The 26,980-nt window shown below is 41.0% G+C and overlaps 1 protein-coding gene across 13 annotated transcripts in view; it reads left to right on the top strand.

Annotated features, from left to right (window-relative positions):
- LOC115466989 overlaps positions 1 to 25,917 on the top strand; it is a 58,083-nt gene extending 32,166 nt beyond the window's left edge. For 12 of the 13 annotated variants that reach the window (XM_030198612.1, XM_030198609.1, XM_030198608.1 and 9 more), the window contains one exon: positions 24,973 to 25,917. In XM_030198612.1, coding sequence (XP_030054472.1) covers positions 24,973 to 25,598 — 626 coding nt within the window. In that variant the 3' untranslated portion in view covers positions 25,599 to 25,917. Of the gene's footprint in view, positions 1 to 17,751; positions 17,804 to 24,972 lie in introns of all 13 variants that reach the window. The other variant, XR_003941629.1, reaches the window with a different exon arrangement.
- The last annotated feature ends 1,063 nt before the right edge of the window (positions 25,918 to 26,980 follow it).

Raw genomic sequence — 26,980 nt, 5'->3', positions numbered from 1 at the left:
TCAACATTACATTTTACAGCTTTATTTGTTTTTACTATTTACGTTTATATGCCAAGTGGAGTGAGTATATTTTTAAACATAGCGAAGTTGCAGACTTTTTAATGTGACGACCCATGATTTTTCCGTATTAAAAAAATGTTTACGTTGTAAAACTACCATTATTTAAAAAAAGGGGGGGGGGGGTCCAGTTTACTGCTATTGATGTCACAATGATGTAGACTTTCGTACAGAGGACCAATGGCCTCCAAATTTGCTGGACCTAAACCCCTTGGACTGCCATGTCTGGGGAGCAATGTTGGAAGCCTGTCACAAGCTCCACCCAAAGGTGCAGACAAATTTATTTATTTAGTTGTTGCATTTGTATCCCACATTTTCCCACCTATTTGCAGGCTCAATGTGGCTTACATAGTATCGTGATGGCGATCGCAAATTCCGGTATAAGAAATACAGAGTGTTGATTGCGTTAAAGTTCATGAGTATTTCTTCACGGAGAGAGTGGTGGATGCTTGGAATGCCCTCCCGTGAGAGGTCGTGGAAATGAAAACGGTAACGGAATTCAAACATGCGTGGGATAAACATAAAGGAATCCTGCTCAGAAGGAATGGATCCTCAGGAGCTTAGCCGAGATTGGGTGGCAGAGCCAGTAGTGGGAGGCGGGGATAGTGCTGGGCAGACTTATACGGTCTGTGCCGGGGCTGGTGGTTGGGAGGCGGGGAAAATGCTGGCAGACTTATAGGGTCTGTGCCAGAGCTGGTGGTGGGAGGCGGGGCTAGTGGTTGGGAGGCAGGGATAGTGCTGGGCAGACTTGTACAGTCTGTGCCCTGAAGAGTACAGGTACAAATCAAGGTAGGGTACACACAAAAAGTAGCACATATGAGTTTATCTTGTTGGGCAGACTGGATGGACCGTGCAGGTCTTTTTCTGCCGTCATCTACTATGTTACTATGAGGTGTATTTCAAAGCACTTAGACTTACAAAGTTCCATAGTAACCTGTGGAACTTTGCAAGTCTAAATGCTTTGAAAATGAGCCCCTATGAGTAACAGAGTGAATTAGGTAGTCAAGGATGAAGAGTTAAGATTTGTCCAGTTCTGCTTTAAGTTTCATTGTGTTGCAGGGTTCAGGTGTTTAGGTTGGATCGTTATGGTATGCCTTTTTGAACAAATTGTTTTTTAATGATTTCCGAAAGATTGTTAGGTCGTGCATTGTCTTCATGACGTTTGGTAGTGCATTCCATAGTTGCATGCTTATGTAGGAGAAGCTGGATGCATATGTTGATTTATATTTTAGTCTTTTCCAGCTTGGGTAATGGAGATTTAGGTATGTGCGTGCTTACTTTTTTGTGTTTATGGTTGGTAAGTCTATAAGGTCTGCCATGTAGATCGGGGCCTCGCCGTGAATAATTTTTTGAACCAGGGTGAAGATTTTGAACGCAATTCGTTCTTTGATTGGGAGCCAATGTAGTTTTTCACGTAGGGGTTTGGCACTTTCGTATCTCATTTTTCCGAATATGAGTCTGGCTGCGGTGTTTTGGGCAGTTTGGAGTTTCTTAATAATTTGTTCTTTGTTGTAGGTGATCTGGGACAGTCTGCCACAAGGACCGATCGACAAGGCCTGTGTTAAAGGGGTGGGGGGAGGGAGGTGGACACTGAGCATTCACAATGATTTTGAAATTCTGACAAATTGTTAATTGTATCATTTGAATGATATTGTTTTACTGTGTTTTAGTTGAAACATTTTTAACACACACACATCGCTAGGTAGTAACGCTAGAATGTCAGTAACATCAACATAGCTTAAGATAATTAAATGTTGTTTAATAGTAAAACATAATTATGATGACTAAATAAGTATGTAAAATTTCTCATTGAAATTCAAAGCGGTTGCTGAGAAAATGGCAAAAAAAACTCTAGGGGTTACTTTTTTTTCTCTCACCGTGTGTGTGTGTGTGTGTGTGTATCTATATAGAAACACAGAAAAATGTAGGCAGATAAAGACCATATGGCCTATTCAGTCTGCCCATCCATGCCATCTATTTTCCCTACCACTCCCTTAGAGATCCTATATACTTATGCCAAACTCTCTTGAATTCTGATATTGTTTTGGCTCCACCACTTCTACCGGGAGTCCATTCCATGAATTCACCACCCTTTCCGAGAAGAAGTATTTCCTCAGGTTACTTCTGAATCTGTCCCCGTTCATCTTCATCCTATGCCCCCTCGTTCCAGAGCTTCCTTTCAATTGAAAGAGACTCGTTTCCTGTGCATTTATTAAATATTTCTATCATATCTTCCCTGTCTCTCCTTTCTTTCAAAGTGTACATATTGAGATCTTTAAGTCTGTCCCCGTAAGCTTTACGACAAAGACCACTGACCATTTTAGTAGCCGCCCTCTGGACCGACTCCATCCTATTTATATCTTTTTGAAGATGAAGTCTCCGGAACTGTTCACAGTATTGTAAATGAGGTCTCATATAGCTGGTCATATTTTAGGTTTAGTTTTCGTGAGCAAAGGGAATGGGACTTGATATATCGCCTTTCTGTGGTTTTTGCAACTACATTCAAAGTGGTTTACATAGAGGGGCATAATCGAACAGGGTGCCCAAGTTTTCCTGAGGACGTCCTCGCAGGACGTCCTGGCGAAGGGGCGGAGAAACCCGTATTATCGAAACAAGATGGGCGTCCATCTTTCATTTCGATAACACGGTCAGGGACACCCAAATCTCGACACTTAGGTCGACGTTAGAGATGGTCGTCCCCGGTTTTCTGTGATAATGGAAACCGAGGACGCCCATCTCAGAAATGACTAAATGCAAGCCCTTTGGTCATGGGAGGAGCCAGCATTCATAGTGCACTGGTCCCCCTGATATACCAGGACACTAAGCGGGCAGCCTAGGGGGCACTGCAGTGGACTTCATAAATTGCTCCCAGGTGCAAAGCTCCTTTACCTTGGTGCTGAGCCCCCCAACCCCCCCCCAAACCCACTCCCCACAACTGTACAACACTACCATAGCCCTAAGGGGTGAAGGGGGGCACTTAGATGTGGGTACAGTGGTTTTCTGCTGGATTTTGAAGGGCTCACATTTACCACCACAAGTGTAACAGGTAGGGGGGATGGGCCTGGGTCCGCCTGCCTGAAGTGCACTGCACCCACTAAAACTGTTCCAGGGACCTGCATACTGCTGTCAGGGAGCTGGGTATGACATTTGAGGCTGGCAAAAAATATTTTGAAAGTTTTTTTTTTTTTTTTTTTTTAGGATGGGAGGGGGTCGTCCAGTGGTCATCTGGTCAGTTCGGGCACCTTTTTGAGGCTTGGTTGCAAGAAAAAATGGACCAAGTAAAGTCGGCCAAGTGCTCGTCAGGAACGCCCTTATTTTTCCATTATCAGCCGAGGACGCCCATGTGTTAAGCTCGCCCCAGTCCCGCCTTCACTATGCTTCCGATACGCCCCCGGGAACTTTGGTCATCCCCGCGACAGAAAGCAGTTGGGGGCGCCCAAAATCGGCTTTTGATTATGCCAATTTGGGTGACCCTGGGAGAAGGACGCCCATCTCCTGATTTGTGTCGAAAGATGGGCGCCCTTCTCTTTCAAAATTAAGCCTGATAGTATATACAGGTACTTATTTGTACCTGGGGCAACGGAGGGTTAAGTGACTTGCTCAGAGTCACAAGGAGCTGCAGTGGGAATCAAACCCAGTTCCCAGGATCAAAGTCCGCTTCACTAACCACTAGGCTACTCCTCCACATAATATGAGAGGGAATTATATATAACGTTGATGATATACACTTTTTTTCATGGTCTGATTATGCAGTTATAGCTGTTAAAGTTGTGTCAAAGGAGAAGGTATGCTCAGGTAAGTCTCAGAATTGGGTAAGGAGGAGAACGTCATTTCAGCTGCAAGATTTGCAAGTAAAATTGAATAAAGGTTTAGAAATATTTGAAGTTAGTGAAGAAGATTCTGTTGAGGATTGTGTTAATGGTTGGAATAACATTCTGATTGAGGCAATTGATGAAGTGGCCCCTCTTAAATATCAAAAAGTAGTAAGAACTCACAAAGCACCATAGTTTAATGAGGAATTGCATGGAATGAAACGTGAATTACGTAGAGATGAAAAGCAGTGGCGAATGTTTCCTTCTAGAGATACACAAGTTGAATATCTGAAGAAATTAGTGGATTATAGAGAGAAAGCGAATGAAGTTAAATGTGTGTTTTTTAAAAAACGAGTCCATCAAGAAAGCATCTTCTAATGCTAATGAGTTGTTTGCAATAGTATCTAGATTAACTAATGAGGTGTGTGTGTGTGTGTGTGTGGGGGGGGGGGGGGGGGTAGAGACAATTCTCCATCATCCATCTCATGTGATGAGTTTTTGCAGTTGCTTTTCAGTCAAAAGTGGAAAGAATAAAAGAACAGTTCGATTATTCACAGTTACTACTTGAACTTGAATGTGTTTTGAATGAGGAAGATAAATGGTCAGAGTTTACTTTGGTAACAGCAGAAGTGATCGAGAAGAATTTTAGTCAAGTTAAAAATAGCTATTGTAAGCTGGATGTTTGTCAACCAGTTGTCCTAAAGGCAATGAAGGACTTGGTAGCCCCAGAAATTGTGAATAAAAGTTTAGATTCAGGAAGTTTGCTAGATAAATTGAAAAAAGCAGTGGTTAGACCACTATTGAAAGATTAAAAGGGAAGCAAGGAACAAGTAGATAATTTTAGTCCAATATCTAATTTACCATTTTTGGCAAAAGTAATAGAATTGTGTACTCTGACTTGAATGGATTTTTTGACAACAAATAATATTTTGGATGTTAATCAATTTGGTTTTAGATAAAATCATGATACAGAACCTTTGTTATTGTCAATGATGTGATTCGGGCTAGATTTAGTGAAGGTAGGCATTTCTTGTTAGTGATGTTGGACATCTCTGTGGCATTTGATACAATTAATCATACAGTTTTGATAAATAGAATGAGCTCCATAGGGATCTGTAGTAAGTTGCTGAAATGGTTAGCTTCATTTTTAGAGAATAGACATTTTTCTGTGGTGCAAGGTGAAGATATGTCTGAGCTGAAACATATATTCACACTGGAGTGCCACAGGGATCTTGTCGGTCAGCGGTACTTTTTAACATAATTTTACTGCTGTTGTGTTGATTGTGGAACTGCCTGGACCTGAATTTTAGAATTTATGCAGATGATATTCAATTTTTGTTTCAATTCAGCAAATGTTTAGTAAATTAACAATGATACTGACTGTTGTAATGAGTTAGATGAAGGCAAATTGTTTGACACTGAATGTGAACAAAACCAAGATATTACTGTTGACATTCTTCTGTTGATATTCCAGATTCTTTTCAATTTGAGAGTATAGTCATAGCGATAGAAGGGAATATGAAAGATCTGGGTGTGATTGTTGACTCAAGATTGAGTATGAAATTACATATAAATAAGATTGTGAGGGGTGTGTTCTTTAAATTGCGATTGTTAAGACATTAAAAAAGTTATTAACTACATCAAATGTTAGATCTGTGATACAGAGTTATGTAATGCCATGTCTCGAATATAGTAATGGTTTGTTGCTTGGCTTACCTAGATTGTTACATTTGTACCCCACGCTTTCCCACTCATGGCAGGCTCTATGTGGCAGGCAATGGAGGGTTAAGTGACTTGCCCAGAGTCACAAGGAGCTGCCTGTGCCAGGAATTGCAGCTGAAAGGTTTACAAGTTGCTCAGAATTCAATGGCTAGAGTCTTAATGAATGTTGGTAGATTTGAGCATATTAAGTCTACAATGAAATCTTTTCACTGGAAACCAATTGAGTTTTGTATTAAATTTAAAATTCTTCTATTGGTATTTAAGATTCTGAATGGCCAGGTATCGGAAGCACTATCAGCAAAATTGAGTGTTTATCAGCTCTCAAGGTCTCTGAGATTTGCACAACAATTAAATCTGAATGTACCTTCACATCGACTTATAAGGTTAAACGAGTGCAGAGCAACTATATTTTATATAGCAGGTCCCACTTTGTGGAATAATCTACCACTAAGGCTGAAAGAATTGCAAGGAGTTACACAATTTAAGCGAGAGTTGAAAACTCATCTCTTTGAACAAGCGTATGGAGTTGAGAGAGGATCAAGATCATATTGGTAACTTCTTTCAATGATTTAAAAGTTTTTGGTATGGTTTTATATTTGTAAGTTGTATATTATGTATGTGAAATTGTAAACCGCCAAGAACTGTTGGATTGTGCGGTATAGAAGAGATTAAATAAATAAAAATATAAATAAATAAAATTGTTTTGTTTTGTATTTTATGAGCCTATACAAGCTAGCAGTTGTCACAGGAATTGTTGGTATTCACTCTGTAGTCATATAATCAGCAAATTTAGTAGCTTCCATCTCTGTGAAGAGTAGTTAGCTTGAGCTGCATTTGGTTAGTAGAATTATACTAAATGCAATGTATAATTTGCAGCTATCAAAAAGATTATATGGAAGTAATAAAGTGTTAAGATCTTCTAGTGGAGTGGAGGAGTAGCCTAGTGGTTAGTCCAGTGGATTTTGATCCTGGGGAACTGAGTTCAGTTCCCACTGCAGCTCCTTGTGACTCTGGGCAAGTCACTTAACCCTCCATTGCCCCTGGTACAAAAATAAGTACCTGAATATATGTAAACTACTTTGAATGTAGTTTCAAAAACCTCAGAAAGGCGGTATATCAAGTCTCATTTCCCTTTCCCTTCCCTAATCACCTGAATTCAGTGCTTTTTTTGGAGAAAAAAAGGTGCTGGTACTCATTGTGGGTGGGGTCACCACACATGGCACCACCCCTATTATAGCCACACCCACATTAGCCACACCCCTTATACCAGCCATGGCGCATATAAACAGACATCATTGAAAATATTATACTAGTATAGGAGAAAAAATAATGTGATTTTTTTTTCATTATAAATAATTTCTGTAAGCTGTTACAGCTCCAGTATACCCAGTGCAAAATAAGACAAATTCCAAACACTAAAATGAAAATAAAATGATTTTTTCTACCTTTGTTGTTTGGTGACTTTGTTTTTCTATTCATATTGGTCCCAGTCTCTGATTCTGCTGCTCTCTATCTGTTCTCTTAACTCCGTTTCCAGGGCTTCCTTTCCATTTATTTCTTTACTTTCCTCCTTTCTTCTTCTTTTGTTGCCCTGCATCCATAAGTAAAAGCTGGGTCCTCCTCCATGGAATTGACTGGAGGAGGTATAACATGGATCCAGCTTTTGCCTATTTTCTCCATCCATGTGCAGTTTTTCTCCTCTTCCCTTTCCCTCATCTCCATCCATGTGCATCTTCTTTTTTCTTTCCTCCCCTCCATTCATGTCCAGCACTTCTCCTCTCTCCTCCCCTCCATCCATGTCCAGCATTTCTCATCTCTCTTTCCGCCTCTGTATCCATATAAAGCAATAATTCTCTCTCCCCTCTCCTCCATCCAAGTCAGCATTTCTCCTCTCTCCTAGCCATCTCCTCCATCCATCCATGTCCAGCAATTCTCCTCTATCTCTTGCTCTCCTCTCCATCCATTTCTAGCATTTCTCCTCTCTCCCCTCTCATCCATGTCCAGCAATTCTCTCTTCCCTGTCCTCCCCTCCCCATCCAGCGATTCTCCTCTCTCCCCTCCATGTCCAGCAATTCTCTCTTCCCTGCCCTCCCCTCCATGTCCAGCAATTCTCTCTTCCCTGTCCTCCCCTCCCCGTCCAGCGATTCTCCTCTCTCCCCTCCATGTCCAGCAATTCTTTCCCTGCCCTCCCCTCCATGTCCAGCAATTATCTCATCCCTGCCCTCCCATCAATGTCCAGCAATTCTCTCTCCCCTGCCCTTCTCTCCCATCCCATGTCCAGCAATTCTCTCTCCCCTGCAATTCCCTCCCATCCCATCCCATGTCTAGCAATTCTTTCTCCCCTGCCCTTCCCATGTCCAGCAATTCTCTCTCCCTTGCCCTTCCCTCCCATCCCATCCCATGTCCAGCAATTCTCTCTCCCCTGCCCTTCCCTCCCATTATTTCCAGCATTTCTCCGCCTCTCCCCTGACCTCCCATCGACGTGCAGCGATTCTCCGTTCCTCCCCTGCCCTCACCTCTCCCATATCCAGCGATTCTTTGTCCCCCAGCGTCCTCCTTCACTGCCTGCTAGCCAGTCGGACTCAGAAGCGAACGGTGCAGGCAGCGATTGGCTGGCAGCGTGTAAGCTTCCCTCTGCAAGTCCCGCCTATGCGTAAGCAGGAAGTTGTAGGCGGGACTTGCAGAGGGAAGCTACGATGCTGCCAGCCAATCGCTGCCTGCACCGTTCGCCTCTGAGTCCGACGCTGGCTGGCAGGCAGTGAAGGAGGACGCTGGGGGACGAAGAATCGCTGGATATGGGAGAGGTGAGGGCAGGGGAGGGACGGAAAATCGCTGCACGTTGATGGGAGGGCAGGGGAGAGGCGGAGAATCGCTGGAAATAATGGGAGGGGAGGACAGGAGGAGAAAAAGGTGCAGGTACGCCGTACCGTTGCGTACTGGCACAAAAAAAGCACTGCCTGAATTAAATCTGAGTTAAAAAGTGAAACAAATAACATACACATAATAGCCAAGGTTGATATAGTTTTGGAACACTTTACCTCTCTGAGTTAAGTACTCTGAAATTTGTGTATTCATTTGGCACCATCTTAAGGTGTTTTCTAGTTAGTGCATCCTATGTTCATTTACCCAAGTGTCTATATAGATTTAAATCAAAATACCATTAACATCTTTCTCCTGACGCACCCTATCAGGACAAGGCAATATTGTGCAGTAAGCAAATCACTAAGAACAGGACCTCATTTGTGGAGGGAGCGAAAAACTACTGAATAAATAATACAATTTCCTTTAATTTTTTCTCCTGTAAACAGCTGATTCAAGAATCAATACTCTCTATATATGTTAAAGTAAACTTAAATTAACACATAACTCAGCCGTGCAAAAGCAAATCGTTAGTACTCTCTTGAAATGTTTATATTGGAACAAGAGGTAGAATTGTATCTTTCAGCTAAGAAGAATACATTTTAAGTTCCTGCACTTCAGAGCAGTGAGTTACTGCATTTTTCTGCCTTCCCTTCCTTTTCCTTGTCTCCCCAACCACCCCCCCCCCCCCCCCCAATTAAAATTAAAAATATCCCCAAGTCCTGCTAGATGAAGGAATCTGAAGCTGGAGCCTGCCTGGATTACCTAAGGCACGACTGTCAGTGGCTCAGAATGCACCACTGTTGCTGACACCACAAGCATGTTCAGTTCTCGTACATGAACTGAGCGTGCTCACAGTGCCAGCATCAGTGGCGGCATTTTGAGCCTCTGTCAACTACACTTTAGATGGTTGGGGCGGGCGCTGAATTTCTTCAATTGGCAGGGCTTGGGAATCCCCACCAGCTACAGAAAAGTGGATGGGCCCAGGCCAGCTCAGGCTCACCCATGGCTAAGTACCTGTTTCTTAGTAATGGTAATGGACTTTTCTTCCAGGAACCTGTCCAGTCTCTTCGTAAAACCAGCTAGCTAATTGCTTTTACCACATCCTCTGGCATTGATTTCCAGGACATAACCATTTTCTAAGATTTGTGGGGGTTTTATGTGCTACTTAATTCCATGGTGTGTTCCCTAATCTTACCACTTTCTGAAAGTGTAAACAACCAATTTGCCTTTATCTGTTCCACTCCAGTCATGGTTTTATAGACTTCTATCGTATCTTCTCTTAGCTGTCTCTTCAAGGAGAAGAACTTTAACCTCTTTAGCTTTTCCTCATAGGTGAGTCTTTCCATGCCCTTTATCATTTTAGTCTACCTTCTTTGTACCTTTTCTAGTTCTGTGGTGACCTGAACTGCACGCAATACTTACAGTTCAGTCACACAATGGAGCTATTCAGAGGCATTATGATATCCTTCATTTTTATTTTCCATTTCTTTCCTAATAATTCCTAATCTGTGCCTTTTGGCTGCCATAGACTAGAAGAATTTAATGTATTATCCATATTGAAGCTGGATTCATGTCCTGGTTGGTGACTCTTAATATGTGGTAGCTGTCCCTTGATCTTCACTATATTGATATTACTGGCCACTTACCCACCTCGTGACTTCTTAAAATTTCCTTAGAAGCCTCTCAGGAGAAACTTTATCAAATTCTTCTGAAAGTCTAAATATACATTTGTCCACATGTTTATTTTTGCCTTCAAAAAATGTAGCAGATTATGGCAAGACTTCCCTTAGCTAAATCCATGTTGGTTCTGTCCCATTAAACCATGACCATCTTCTGTATGTTGAGTTATTTTGTTCTTTGTAGTAGTTTCTACCATTTTGTCCAGCACTGATGTCAGGCTTATTGGTTTGTAGTTTCCCAGTTCACCTCGGGAGACCTTTTTAAAAAATTAGTTTCACATTGGTCACACTCAAATTTTCAGGTGCCTTAAACAATTTTAATGTTGCATTATAAATTACTGATTTAAATATGTATAATACGTAGTTGGCTGTCAGAATGTGCCACCTTATGGAGATGAAGAAAGATCATTCTGAGGCCCTGCTTCAGAAATTTGCCAATCAAATCTGAACAGGAGATGGCCTAATCTAGGAAAGTAGCCCAATAGAATTAAGTCTTAGCTTGTGGAGGGAACTTTAAACTCCCAGAGTCAAGGGAGTAGCCTTGTCCCTTCTTTCCTGGAAGTGGTCCAGAAAAGAACGTGTAGAACTACAATAGGAAATTATCCCACTCTGGACCCCATCTGAGCCTGATCTAGGCGCTAAGTGGAAAAGAGAGAGCACAGGAGCGGCTGGTCTGATCCATAGAGTGCCAGAGAGAAGAGGAGGGATAGATTATTATGGAAATCTGACCCTGATCCTCAAAAGAGAAAGTCAGAGAGAAGCTGCTGCTGGCTTACAGTCCTTATTGGGGAAAGGATTGGGGAGTAGTGAGTTGATGTATGCAGTGACCCTAAGAGAGAGGAGAGAGGGCCCAATCTTGTATGTTCCTGACCTGCTCTGATCTAAAGAGAAAATGAGCACTGGGGAACACAGAGCCACAAAGAGAGACAGTGTGGAGAGACGTTTGTGGAGCACAGATGATCTGCTTGCCTACCAAAAGGGAGTGAGAGAGGAGTGAAGCACGGGGCTTAATCTGTTCCCAGCACCTAGCATGTAAAGGTGAAAGACCTAGAGCTCTTCTGATATATGTACTGTTTTGGAGCCTCTATCAAAATTTGTGGACTTTTTTTTCTAAAACCCTTTGTGAGCCAGGCAGAGTCATTTGTCAAGAATACAACACAATTTTTGCTTAAATTGTAATTGGTCCCTAATCTTTTGCCAACTGATAAATTGGTAATGTTGGACTTGCATGCCTTGTATATGAGCATACCTCAAAGGACTGTGGTTCAAACGTACAGGCCGTTTTGAGTCACTGTGCAGAACCAATACAGATACCGGCCAATTTTTTGGTATCATTGGCCAATTTAGGGCCTCTTTTACAAAGCCGCGCTAGCAATTCTTGCATGTCAAACAAGAGGAAGCCCATTCAATTCCTATGGGCTTCCTCTCATTTGCAAGAAGACCACTGAAGTGGACAAAGAATAATGGTGTCCCAGAGTAAGCGGTATCGTCTTTTATACTACTCTTGACAATCCTAAAGGTCTTTTTCAAGACCAAAGCGTCAACTCTCAGTGACTGTTTCTGGTACGCTTTGTCACATCTTTTTGAAACAAAGCAATCGGACTCCTGAGGAAGGTACCTGTAGTGCCGAAACGGGGTACCTTGTAGAGTCTTCAATTAATAAATTGTATTTTGAACTTTGACCGTTTCCGGTCTGTTTTTTGAAGAGCCTGGTTCAGTTCCCACTTCCTCTCATTTGCTGCATGGAAATCACTAGCATGGCTTTGTAAAAGAGGCCCTTAGTGTTATACAGGAACTATTTCATGTTCAACGATCAGTTTTACCTTCAAATTCATAGCACTGCTATGAGCCCTAATGTTGCTGATTTATATGTCACTCAATTTGAAGAAACTTTTTTGTACACGTCTAAATGATACAGCCATGTAAAATGATGGCTTTGTTTCATAGATGATGATTTTTCCCCATCTGGTCATCAACTGTGTCAAATCTTCTGCAGTTTATTAATTGGTTGAATTTTTTGGACAGTAATTTGCAGTTCACTATGAGATGTATTTTCAAAGCACTTAGACTTACAAAGTTACATGGAGGGTCATTTTTGATATGATGTCTAAGTCGGACTTTGGATGTCTTGCGCTAAACGTCCCAAATCCAAATAGGAAATATGGTCCTATTGTACATCTTGATGGCCATTTTCAAAAAAAGTTTTTTTTGAAAATGGCCATCAAGATGTACTCTATGGGTTTATCTTTTTGGGCCATTTTTGAAAAAAACCCCAAAAAGTCCAAGTGAAAAACGTAGAAAATCAAGCCATTGGGATGTAGGAGGAGCAGCATTCTTAGTAGACTGGCCACATAGACATCCCAGGAGAGCAATGGGGCACCCTAGGGGGCACAGCAGTAGATGCCATATAAAAGCTCCCAGGTACACATCTCACCATTACCCCCTTATACTGTATGCTAAGACCTCCAAAACCCACCAAAAACCTACTGTACACCACTACAATAGCCCTTAGGATGAAGGGGTCACCTCTATGTGGGTACAGTAGGTTTTGGGGGATTCTGGGAGGGCTCATACTTGCCACCATGAGTGTAGCAGGTAGAGTGGGATATGAGCCTGGGTCTTCCTCTCTATAGTGCACTCCACTGACCACTACACTACTCCAGGGGCCTGCTTGCTCTAATAGACCTAGCTATAATATCTGAAGCTGTCATACAGGCTGATAAGTAATATTTCTAATGACGTGGTGGGAGGGGGTCAGTGACCACTGGGGGAGTAAGGGGGGGAGTCATCCCTGATTCACTCCAGTGGTCACCTGGTCATTTAGGGCACGTTTTTGTGTCTTATTCATTCTAAAAACAGGTCTAGACCAAAACATTGATGTTTCAGCCCTAGATTTTTTAGTTTTGTTCCATTGTGGCTGTAAAATGTCTAAGTATCAGGAACACTCTAAGCCTGCCTCTGACATGCCCCCTTGTGATTTAGACACACTGCAAACAAATTGCATAGATAAGTGTCTGCAAAATAGGTTTCGAAAATACCGATTTGGATGTTTTGAGAAGAAATTCATCCAAATGCTTCTATATGACACTTCTTAGACGTTTTTCTCTTTCAAGAATGAGCCCCATAGTAATCTATGGAACTTTGTAAGTAAGGGCCTTGTTTACTAAGCAGCTTTATAGGCGCTTTAACATTTTTAACGCATGTTAGCCATGTATGTGTCTACAGTATCCATATAGGCGCCTACATGTTTAGCGAGTGCTAAGTGTAGGTGCGCTAAAAACACTAACGCTACTTAGTAAACAGGGCCCTAAGTGCTTTGAAAATGAGTCTCCTATGCATGATAGATTTGGTGGACTTTTGTTTGAAGAAAGTTTTGGACACTAATTTAAAGGAATTTTGGGGCACGTTTAGTTATCACACAATGGACACTTTTTTATTTTATTTATTTTACATTTTTTTATTTATAACCATTTAAATTTTTACAAGCGATAAAACAACTTGCCGGAAATACAGAGAAAGTAATATATAGGAATTATTTCAGTCAGGTAATTCTATTCTCTTCCTTAGACCACTAAATAGGGAGAGTGAAACAAGACAAGGAGATCAATTAAACAGTAAACAGAAAAAACGTGGTATTAACCTGATTATCCCCAGATATTACTCGTCTAATTCATTATTCCACGTTGATCATCTGGTTGGCTTCTTCAAAGCCAATACAGTGTATAGTCAAATCATTTCATTGAAAACATACTTATTATCCAATATTAGTTAGAAATAATACATCTGATTACATTATTTCTCTTTTAAAAACCAGAAGTTATTTAACAATACATATACTTAATTCAAATCCCACTGATTAAAGTAATCCCAGTTTTCACAGGCTTCACTCCTTTTAAAGTAATAATTGAGGAAATATTTGTGAGGAAAACTTTAGGAGTCATTATTTTATTTTATTTTTTTCTAAATTAAGAGTTTGACATAATAAATCAATGAAAAACTCACTTGATAACAGATCCAGAAAACTAAGAAGAAAAAAAACAAATCCTGGGATATTTCCCCTCAAGAAATTGAATGAACATTATTTAGTCCACAATATTAAGGGGTCATAGAATAGCAATAACTCAGGAAATAATAACACAAAGTTTGGTTTACACACTTTTTAAATTTAAGGGAGAGACCGATGATGTTGCTGACAAGTGGACCGTCTTTCAAACTGGACAGGTTTGTCATGTCATTCACGCTGTGGGTACAGCGCAGTATACTGAAAGCCTCCCTTTTCATTATTAAACATTTTATATATGTATGTTGTAGTACTGGTTATTGGTTAAACACAGAGGAGTTGTTTGGTGGTAGTAGATTAGTTTTCTTTTTACGAATCAGTTTGCTGCTTTATGGAATTTATCTAGAAATAAAGCCGGCCATTAGGGGGCCCTTTGTTAGTCTGTGCACACTGGGAGAGGAATTTTTTAAGAAGAGTTATACAGTCTTGGCCACAGACTCAACTTAAATTGTTTGTGTGCCGGCCTCTGGGGTACCCCTTAGCCCCACTGATCTGAGATGTCTGCTACAAGTATATATATTTACACATATACACATGGCTATGTGTTGTAGATATACATATATGATACTTAATATTCCTCCATAAGGCTATGTGTCGTACAGGGTTGTCAACTAGATCCAGATTCGCCCGACAGGGTTGATTCAGTCCTGGCCTTACCCCATTGCATGCAAGGACTTGTGGTTCTGATTTCCCCATTGGATTCCCTAAGAAAAACAAGGCTACATGTCCCTGCATGCATTGGGGCAGTCCCATGACTGGATCAACTCTGTTGTGCAAATCTGGATCTAATTGGCAACCCTACCTGCTTATAATCGAACGAGAAAAACGCCCAAGTTCCGACCTAAATCGGGAGATGGGCGTTTATCTCACAAAAACGAATATCAAAAGCCGAATTTGGACGCTTTCAACTGCACTCCGTCGCGGATGCGGACAAAGTTGACGGGGGCGTGTCGAAGGCGTGTCGAAGGCGGAACTGGGGCGTGGTTATCGGGCGAACAGAGATGGGCGCCCTTTCGCCGATAATGGAAGAAAAATATGCGATTTCAGCGAGAATTTAGGGCACTTTTCCTGGACCCTGTTTTTCCACGAATAAGGCCCCAAAAAGTGCCCTAAATGACCAGATGACCACTGGAGGGAATCGGGGATGACCTCCCCTGACTTCCCCAGGGGGCACAAACCCCCTCCCAGCACAAAATATGACGTTTCACAACTTTTTATTTTCACCCTCAAATGTCATACCCACCTCCCTGGCAGCAGTATGCAGGTTACTGGAGCACTTATTAGGGGGTGCAGTGGACTTCAGGCAGGTGGACCCAGGCCCATCCCCCCCTACCTGTTACAATTGTGCTGCTTAATGCGTTAGTCGTCCAACCCCCCCAAACCCACTGTACCCACATGTAGGTGCCCCCCTTCACCCCTTAGGGCTATAGTAATGGTGTAGACTTGTGGGCAGTGGGTTTTGAGGGGGATTTGGGAGGCTCAACACACAAGGGAAGGGTGCTATGCACCTGGGAGCTCTTTTACCTTTTTTTTTTGTTTTGTAAAAGTGCCCCCTAGGGTGCCCGGTTGGTGTTCTGGCATGTGAGGGGGACTAGTGCACTACGAATCATGGCCCCTCCCACGAACAAATGCCTTGGATGTATTCGTTTTTGAGCTGGGCGCTTTCATTTTCCATTATCACTGAATAACAAAAACGCCCAGCTCACAAATTAGCGAATAACATATGGGCGTCTATTTTTTTCAAAAATACGGTTGGGTCCGCCCCTTCACGGACCCGTTCTCGGAGATAAACGCCCATGGAGATAGGCGTTTTCGTTCAATTATGCCCCTCCTAGTGTCATAAGTGTCCATGGCAAAAACACTTCATTTGTCCACTTGTCATCCAGAAGATAGTTGAGGGTTAAAAAGAAAGATTGTTATGCAGAGCCAAGGTCTGCATTTCTGTCTTTGTGTTCTGGAAGAGCCCAGGAAATAAGGATACAAGCAACAGGAACCACCCTTCCACGACACACAACCCACTAGGTGCTCCTCTGCTACAGTAATTTATTCTCTAAGCCAAATTATAAATCTATTACCTTTTCCACTGTAATAATTCATAATCTTTAGTGATAGAGAGAGACCACAGAAATGCATATATATACAAATATAGGTAAATATGTGTGGGTGTATTTATGTGATAAGTCAAACATGTCCGCATTGAGCCTGCCATGAGTGGGAAAGCGCGGGGTACAAATGTAACAAAAAAATAAATAAAAATAAATGTCTATACTCCGACAAACTGAATTGCTAACTGACCCAAATATGGTTATGGATTTCTCTCACCCAAAAATGGTCCAAAAATGCAGGCTCTTCACCATCACCTTCCTAGTGCTGGGTTTGTTTGTTTGTTTTGTTTATTAGGATGCATTTAATTTAGTTTGCTTTATTTGCATTTGATATACCACCTTAACTGGTGCACAGTACAAAGCAGTTTACAATCAATAAATTGTGAAAAGAAAAGAACTATAATACAGGATAGGAAAGATAAAACACTCATACAAAAGGAGAAAACAAGCAAAGTAAAATCTCAGAGACAGATAAAGTAGGAGTGACAGGGTTTGGAAAACAGTTCACTCAAGTTGATATATATTAAGTATAACCTGAACATACAGTAGGCAAGAAACAAAACAGTGAAATATTTAAACACCCATTATAGGATACTATGCTGTTCTCTTTGGGGCCATTTTACAAAGGCGTGTGGGTGCCTACTTGCGCCAAATTGGTACTACTGCCCAGTACCGCGTGCCCTGGGCAGTAATTCCATTTTTAGGTCGCTCAAAACACGCAGTAGAAAATATTTTCTATTTCTACCACGGGGCCCTTACCTGGCGGTAACTGGCAATTGTCGTGTGCTGCACGCTTACCGCTCAGTTAGCACATGAGACCTTAGCGCTAAGTCAATGGGTGGCGCTAAGGTCTCAGGCTGAAAATGGATGTGTGCTGGTTTTCATTTTGCCGCACGTCCATTTTCCGGCACATTAAAAAAAATCCCCTTTTTTCCAGGCACGTTGAGGAAATGGACCAGCGCGTGCCCAAAACATGCACCTACATCAGTGCAGGCCACTTTTGGGCGTGCCTTAGTAAAAAGGCCTCTTTATTTGCAGCTGCTTCTACTTCCATGACACCGGTCTGTATTCACTGAAGACACTGATCTAATCAGATCTCAGGCTCTGCCTTGAGTGATACATTTATGGGAGAGAGTTCTACTCTAATATACTCTTCTAGGACCATGGAGGGAGAATTCTCGGATCAGTATGACCTCTGCAGGATCCTGTTACTCTGCATATCATTTTTGATGCCCACTAGCCCACCTTCACAGGAGCAGGTCAGTAGCCAGACATCTGCAGAACATGTCAGAGAGTTTGAGATTTTCTTAGAAAGTGGCCAGATGTTTGAAAACCACAAATGTACTTTAAAAGAAAAACCCAATCTGTTTGGCTACGTTTGCTCATCTCAAAAAAAAAATGTTTGTTGAAGCCAATATGGATTCTAACTCACAGTGATCTTCTATTGTCCGCAGGCCTAGGATAGACTCTACAATTTGGAACTCTCTGGTCCCTAAACTCCCAAAGGTGGGTATTTGTGACCCTTATCTATCCCTGCATTTCAAAAGCAGAAAAGTGGCTCCAAATTCATTATTGTGATATCAGTGTCTGCTTTTCCAGCCCAAAAATCAGATGAGAAATAGGGCAACCAGTCATCACACATATTGTCTATTGGATGAGTAGCCTAATGGTTAGAGCAGCAGGCTAAGAACTAGGGAAACCCAGGTCAAATCCCACTGTGGCTGCTTGTGATCTTGGGCACGTCTTTTAAGCCTCCATTGATTCAGGTACAAACTTAGGGCCCTGTTTACTAAGCTGCTTTATAGGCACATTAGCATTTTTAATGTTCGTTAACCATGTGCGTGCATTAACAGTATACGCACCTACACAGCACGTGCGCTAATTGTAGGCATATTAAAAACACTAACGCGCCTTATTAAACAGGGCCCTTAGATTGAAAGCCTTCTGGGGACAGAAAAAATAGTGTACCTAATGTACACTGAAAAAGGGTGAGCTAAATCCAAATAGTACTTTGTACTTGCAGAACCAACCTGGGGAGGTATGCTTGTAGTTTCATAGCCACCAGCAAGGCAGTGTTTTAGCAGGCATTTGTTACTGAGCACTTGAAGGAATTTGACAGGGCACAACAAAACTCACCTTTCTCCTCGTGTACTATAAATGGTGATTTTACTGCAAATTTCACCCAGATGAACTGGGCAGATTATGTTGTTTAGGTCGGGGTTCATTTTATTTCAGTCTGGATGGCATGTCTGTTATTGATGATGCATTGTCTGATGAAAGGGTTGCACTATTTTCATATAGATGGTTAAAACTATTAAAAATGCTCCTATTTATATCTATCTATTTAAAACGAGAGATTTAGGGCTAGGCCTGACTATATATCTATAATATAGTCTAGAATGTTGAAAAAAGGGGCCTCAAAATTTCACTCATATCTAGGGGCTGGTGTAGGTACACATTCTTAAATTCTTGCAACATCTTGTTGGCAGTTGAAGTCTAGCTCGCTTCTAGTGATCCAGCTGGCTTTCATGACTCCATGGGTCAACTTTTATTTTTTTAAATAGCCTTTTGTTCATTAATTTTAATAATATCTTTTCAGCAGCCCAGCTGACAAATTGTGAAAATACATCTACATGGACAGGCTTGATGATTAATTGTGAATTGTAGTTCATTATGAATTCATTTTTTTGTGTTGCTGTATTTTTTTTAGAATTCTGCTGTGTAAGCATAAATGTGAGTGAGGTCCCCACACTATTTTTGTTGCCTTTCTCTGAAATGCTTTGTCTTTATATGTAAGATACGGCCTTCAAGACTGACTGAACACAATACTCCAAGTGGAGCCTCATCAATGACTTTGTACTGGGGCATTAATGCCTCTTTTTTTTCTGCCAGTTATTCCTCTCATCCTTCTGACTACAGCCACCACCTTGTTACGTTGTTTCATCATCTTGAGATTGTCAGACACTGTCACTCCAAAGTCCCTCTCCCAGTCTGTGCATGCCAGCCTTTCGCCCGCTAGCACATACTGCTCCTTTGGATTTCTGCTCCTCAAGCCCATCACTCTGTGCTTCTTTGCATTACTTTTTTTTTTAATAATCTTTATTAATAAATTCAATTTTTCACAACAAAGTGTAAATATGCAATCGGCATTATTTTACAATGAAATTCAAAATACAATTAAATAATTGACAGAAAATATTCATCCGCCTATTTGTCCACAAAACAAAGAAATTAGATTCCAGGATTTCAAAAGTACCAAAAGGAAATTAAAAAAAAAAAAAAAAAAAAAAAAAAAATCTTAGCGGTTGCCACCTCGGGTTATCGACCCTAGCCTGCTTGTTAGGGTGGGCATACTACATTCACTTCGGCTCTAGCATCTAGAAATTCTTTAAACTGTTTTGGGTCTACAAACTGAAACTGTTTACCCTCCAGCAATACATTACAAATACAAGGAAAACGTAACACAAAATTTACTCCCAGTGCCAACGCTCTAGGGCGCTGCTCCAAAAAAGCCTTGCGCCTTATTTGTGTAGGCCGTGAGAGATCTGGAAAAACTCGCACCTTTGAGCCCAAAAACAATTTTTCTAAATGTCTCAAGGAAAGTCTTAAAACAGCATTGCGGTCAGGTTCCAATGCAAAAGTGACCAGCATAGTTGACCTCTGTGTAATTATATCCAATGAACTTTCCAGGAAGGAAGTAAGATTCATTCCATCCCCTACTACTGGGGGGTTTCCAACAGTCCCCTTTGAATTCCAGATATAATAGGCTCGAGTAATGGGAGGTAGTGAGTCCTTGTCCATTCCAAGTAAGTCAGTCATATATTTTTTAACCATCTCAATAGGAGAAATTAAAGGAGATTTGGGGAAATTTAGAAACCTAAGGTTAGATTTCCTAACCTGGTTCTCCAGGTATTCCATACGTTTATGCATGTAAGTATTATCTTTAACCAATACGGTTTCCAAGTTCCCCATTTCTTGAAGTTCATTATTCACTTTATCTATTTTCAAGGATTGTTGTGCTGACACTTGCGCTTGGAGCAACGCAGCTTCAGACAAAAGTTTAATATCACCAGTATTTTCTTTCAATGTATGCTGCATAGAGGCCTGAATGTTGTACACCATGTCCCATAGTGACTCAAGTGTCACTACTGCTGGTCTAACCACGCCACTCAAAGCTGGGAGAGATTGAGGTTGGGCCTCAGCTCGAGATAATTTTGATACCATATCTTGAGGAAATACCTGTAAAGCTGATTTGAGTAACTGTTCTCGTTCATGAGGTCCTCTCTCTGTAGCTGCAGACTTGCCCTCCAACAGGTTCGGTTGAGCCACTTCGGTTTCCGTCGCTGTACTGACTGCAAACAGCTCTCTTCCCGGCTGGGGCGGAGCAATACGATCTACAGGGCTCAAGGAAGCCCCGTTAGGACTCTCGATCAGCTGCTGCACGTCGAGAGTTGCAGTAGGGGTCGATGTTCCCCGAGGCCCCGATGGTTGCCTCGAAAATGGCAGGGTCGACTGTTTCAACGCTGGGATGGTCTCGGGAACCGAGGGAAGTTCCCTGACCTTTCCCCTCCGCTTCCCCATCCGAAAAAACGAGGCGGCAGAAGCACCAACGGAACAGAAAACCCAAGCCTCCTCAGGAGCAAACACAGGTGCGTCCGTCTAAATCGCCATCTTGGAACCCTACTCCTGCATTACTTTTTAACAGCTAAACATTATACCAGTCTTCACATTTTTGCACTGATTCCCCTTTTGAAACTTTACTATTCAGATAGGTGAAGTTGTCTTATTTTTGAATAATATTTGAAAATTTAAAAAAGAAGATTGATGAAAAATATATGAATACGAACATAGAGTTATGCAAAATAAATGATGACAGAGAAATTATGGTACCAATGAAGAAGTTGATGCTGATTGAGTCCCTTTGAAATATTCTTGGATCTGCATCACTGAGGAACCATACCTTACCTTGAGAAATTAGTGTAAATGGGGTTTATGGGAACTTGAAACTGTGTATCTATTGTAATTGATTTCCGTATTCTTTATATAAATTTATGACTCTATACTAGCCATTTTTTGTTTCTAATTTTTGTAGGTCACTTCTCATGTTGTCTGTGCCTTCTGAAGTCTTCTGTTACAGATCTTTGTGTCATCTACAAAAAAGCAATGTCGCCCACAAATTTCATTATATTAAATGGAATCGGTCCCAGTACCGATCCTAGAATAACTCCACTAATCACCTTTCTTTCGTTCAGGTGAATTCCATTAAACACCATCCTCTGACATCTGCCGGTCTTCCAGTTTATAATCCAGCTCTCCACTTTAGGTCCTAACTTCAGCCTATTCAGTTTATTCATCAGTCTTCTATGAGGAATTGTATCAAAGGCTTTGCTGAAATCCAAGTAGATTACATATAGCGCACGTTCTTGATCCAATTCTCTGTTCACCCAGTCACAGAAATCAATTGGATTAATTTGACCTGGTTTTCTACCAGTTCACATGCTCACAGATCAGATCTGACTTTATGTAGTAACTTTTGGGGAAGCTGTTTTGTAAAGACCTCATAGGTGATTATGTTGCTTTTATAACATAGGTGCAAAACATAAACCTCTGTACATTCATACCCAAAGCTCCCTATTATAAAATTACCCTTTTATAACCTTGAGATCAGGTCATGACACCACAATATAACATTGTAATAAAATAAAAGTTGGCTGTAAAGAAGTAAAGAAAAAAATTTGCAGGCTGACTGAAGACGAAGTACCTCACTGGAATTTACCAATATGGAAAGGCGGATGGAATGCACCTTATATGTCTGCACAAGCCATAGAATGGAAAGGACATTAAATGCAAATCATAATCGCATCATCAGCATTTTTACATTAGCCATTGAATATTACACATCTAAATAAAATCGATTCTTCAGATCAGTGGTCTCCAACACGTGGTCCGTGGCCGCATGCAGCTCCCGAAGTCCTCTGTTGTGGCCCTCAAACGGTCAGGAGAAGTAGTCTACATGTCCTCAAAATGCATATTTCAATCTTGCCCACTCAGTTACTTCATTAATTGTCTTAAAAAATGGATTGCCATAGGCCAGGCCTGTATGTATGCCTGTGTTGGGCAGGTGTAGGACCTACTACATCTGCACCATATGTACCTGGGTACAGCCGTAGCACAGGTCAAAGGTTGTGTACTAGCATGTGTACTACAGCGCAGAGGTATGATGAAGCTTGAGAGACTTGGTGAAATGAGAGTTCCAAAGAAATGAAAAACAATCTGAGCTTCTTTGCAGAATAAACCTCATAGAGGAGGTTAGTTTCCTTTGCAGAGTGCCTGTATTTTCTGAAAGAGAGACCCGGGGAAACGCTGTCATTCAGAGATGTGTGGAAATCAAGGAAACGAAAAACACTGTGAGCATCTTTACAGAATTCACATCAGAGAGGAGGGTTAGTGCCTCTGCAGAGTTCCTGTATTGTCTGAAGTGTTGTAGAATCAATATGAATATTGAAAGTTAAATGTGTAAGCTTGAAATTGTTTGGTGGCCCTCGGAGCTTTCTCATGTCCATTTTGTGGCCCTTTACACGAAAAAGGTTGGAGATCACTGCTTTAGATAAATACCAACCTCACAAATCTACTGCTATGTTGTCCGAGACTTGATTTTATTATTCTGTTCAAAAGTATAATCTCAATGCAATGTGTGTGGCTTTGGAGAGATCATCTTTACTTTTGCCGCCATGTTGAGTGCTACAACCTCTGTAAATGATGAATGGTTTTCATCCTACAATACTGATGGAGGTAGTGACTGTGCCCCTTTCAGTTCATCCAAGAGGTATGTGGCAAAGTGGTACTATAATACCCCACAAGGATTGGAACAGGGATGAACCAGTAAACCTTAAACCTGTTAGTTTTACATCAGTGGTGGGCAAGGTAATGGAAAAACTACTGAAAGACAGAATAGTACATTACCTTGAAGCCAATGAATTACTGGATAATAGGCAACTTGGTTTCACAAGAGGGAAATGTTTCCAGACTTCACAGACTTTTTAAGTGACCAGGGAAGCTACATTCCTTGTATCCATCTGAGTTTCTGTAGAGACTTTTACACAGTTTGTCACAGGACCGTGTTTCCCAAACCATTCAAGCCCAAGATATACCTACATAGAAAAAACAATTATTATAATACACCAACTTTTCATGGTATCCATCTCTGTGCCCTGCTTGTTGCCCATTATTTCAGGTAGGAGAAACAGGCATGACCATACATGTGTTCACAATAAACGCCTCATACAATTGGTGAACTGTTGTACTTATGATTAAATTAGAGCTATTCACAGCAGCTGAGTATGATTACTATGAAGGGGGGAAAAAGCCTTTTTTATTTAGTGATAGGATTAACAGGGTAGTTCCAGTTGTAGGCATAAAAATCCCCATCATTCACAATCATTGAATCTCGCTGTTGTGTTGGTTTGCTGGTCAACCCCTTTCAAAGTGACTACTCAAAAATAAAAGACTTAGTTTTTGTAAAAATGCTTCTCATCTCGCTGTAGACTCTACCGACTGTGGCCAGAGTTTCGCTCAATGCTATTGCAATGTGCTGTGTTCAAATCAGGTAATGTTTGCACTTCAGCTTATGCTAACCCATGTTGAGTACTATGACTTATGAAGACCACATCTACGAGAGGTCATTGACGAGGAAAGAGCAATTTAAAGGAAGTCCTCTAAAATTGTATTTGGCTTATAGAGTGACTAAAGAGGTACTTTCTAGAAGAAAAAAAAGTTGAGATATGAAGCAACTAGCAGTCTTTAATAAAGTACCAGAAGGTAGCCTTTTCCAAAGTGTGAAAAGTTTAAGGCAAAGGGGTTGGTACATAAAGCTGAATGGAGGAAAACAAAAGGAATGTGAGAAAACACTTTCACTGAGGGGATGGTAGTCACCAGGGACCAGATTCAGTAAATGATGCCCAAAGTTAGGTGCTTTAAGATTTGTACTAGCTAGTATTGTGTAAAGGGCTTGTCCCACACCTAACTTTGAGTGTGAGGACTTCATGTCCGCCAAAAACTGGTGTAAATCCTTGCGCCACCTAACTGATGACATTGTTTCTAGTTTCTGGGAATGCCCGTGACCTACCCATGCCCCCTCATGGCCATGCCTCCTTTTGAGATGTGTATTATGAAGGGACTTGAGAGAGAGCGTGAAGATCACAGATTAAGACTTGTTACAGCATAGTAGGCCAGCACAGATGAGCATTCTGAGTAGACTAGATGGTCCTTTTTCTTTCATCTTCTATCCTGTTTCACTAGGCTCAAGCTGCACTGGTTAAAACTAGGGCTGCATTTCTGAAGTAGGCTGTGAAAATTGTGAAGCTGTTTATAGCTATTCTTCATGTTGTTTTAGATTCTTTAATTTGTAATTTTTCAATTTGCATTTTGTATCTCTTATCTTTCATTGCTTTTTATTCTTTAATTTTTTTTAGGGCTGCATTTTGATTAAAATTTATTTTTTTATCCCACTTCAGCTCCTTGTGACTCTGGGCAATGGGGGATAAAAAATAAATAACATATCTTCAATCATGTGATTAATCGCGATTAAAATGTTTATCGGCATGCAGCCGCCTTACTTAAAACTAGGACTGAATTTACATTCAAAGATCTGATATCTAAAATTTTTCTGTTCAAAGATGGCACTACCATGACGGCAACAGAATTTGAGCAAGTCTATGATACTGATGCCAACTCAGTCTTCAGTCCTAATTTGGAGCATATCAATAAGGAAATAACTGTTGCTGAAAGAACACCAAAGGAGGAAAAATGCCATGCATATGTCCAAACGAGTCCAACACAGTCGCCATCCTTTTTGGAACGACCTCGCTTTCAGGCCCAGCAACATCAGGTAGCTATAACTGATGATAGCTACTTATCGATTAACAGTAACTTAAGAGCTGTACGTGGATCTTTGGCTGGTATGCATAAAGACATCAGTAACATGACTAAGGCCATGTATGTACTTGCAAAGAGTATTAACAAGCTAGCAAAGAGCAATGTAACACTTAATGCTGAACTAGTGTGTACAAATCAGGCTATAGGTGAGACTATGCAAAGGCTGTCTGGGGTGCTTGATGCACTTGGAGAACTGACTGGTTGCAGAACTATGAGAACTGATAGAATCATACAGGAATCAACTGGTTCGTCACCGACTGGTAATCCACAAACACCAGAATCATTGCCAGAGATTGCATTCAATGCACGTTTTCCACAAAGACGACAACGGCGAGGGTTAAAGCGAGCAAAAAGCAAGCAAAATTAGTAGAACGGCTGTGTGCAGTAAGTATCCTAATGGTTTATGATGCTGTTCTGAATTATTGAAATAGAATTTTATTAAAGTCTGTAAGGGCCTCTTTTACCAAGCTGCGCTAATGATTCCCAGTGCAGCAATGGCGACAAAGCCCATTCACTTTGAATGGGCCTCGTCAGCATTGCCAGGCAGGAATCGCTAGCATGGTCTGGTAAGAGGCCCTAAATATGTTAAGATAATTGTGTATGTCCTGAGGAAATTTATGTAATGTGTTTCATAAAGATAACATAAGAATTGTTCCTTTACTTATTACTAGTAAACAAGTTGTTAAACAGTGTGTTTGTTGTCCATCTTCCTTCCTGAATCCGCAAATGTTTCTCTAAGGGTGTGAAAGGGAGAGTAGATGGCATAGACTGGCAGACTGGATAGGCCATATGGTCTTTATGTGCCTACATTTTTCTCCATTTTCCTCAACTGCTACAGAGTTGTATTATAATTGACCTCCAACTACATCCAGTAGTTATGAGTATATTTTATCTCAGAAATGTTATATGGTGTAACTCTTGTGGGCCGTTTGTACCGTTTTCCCCTTAATTGTGTCAGTATCAATATTCTTTCTCTCTCTCCATAAGCAGCTCCTCTAAAAAGCAGAGGAGAGAGAGGGCAGCTGTTACAGATATTAATTTATGCTGATGCCATCTAAGGGCTCATTGTTATCTCACTTTTTTTTCAACTACTTGTTTGTAGTCACTTCTAACCTTTAGTTGTCATGCAGCGTGTTTCCTGTGCTGCTTTTCTCAGTAAAATAGAGAGAAGCAGTACAGGAGATTGGAGAGTTCAACATTGACTTTAATACAGACTTTTGGAAATTGTTTAGCGTAATTAAGGATATAATGGGCAAAGCCTGCTTGTTCCAAAACTAAAAATAGTTCTGTCTCACTAAATCAAAGGCTTTTTAGCCTCTTAGTTTAATAAAGTTGGTATTTTATTTCCCTTGGCTAATTAAATAAAATCCAACATTTTTGTAATTTAACGTTTGATGTTACATTGCAAATCCCACTTGGTCATTTTGAGTCAAACTTGTCATAATCTAAGAGAGATGAGGTACCCTGCTGGTATCTTAAAATGTATATTTAAAAGCAACATTGGACGACAGGCCCATAACTGATGGGGTTTCCCCTCTAATGTCTTTGAAATGCAAGCATCGGTGGAAGTAAATTTTCTGTCTCCAGTCAATTTAAATAGGGGCCACCAAATTTTAAGCAAACATATTATCACATTTTGAATTTATGCCATTTCATCCAATGAAATTGTTGGGTTTTAAAGTTTTATGTAATATAAAATGTTCACCTGTGACATAGGAAATAGCTCTATGAGTGCAGAGGATGCTGAGC

This window comes from Microcaecilia unicolor, chromosome 3 (assembly GCF_901765095.1).
Source record: "Microcaecilia unicolor chromosome 3, aMicUni1.1, whole genome shotgun sequence".
Taxonomy (NCBI): Eukaryota; Metazoa; Chordata; class Amphibia; order Gymnophiona; family Siphonopidae; genus Microcaecilia; species Microcaecilia unicolor.
This window is presented reverse-complemented; position numbering and strand designations above follow the sequence as displayed.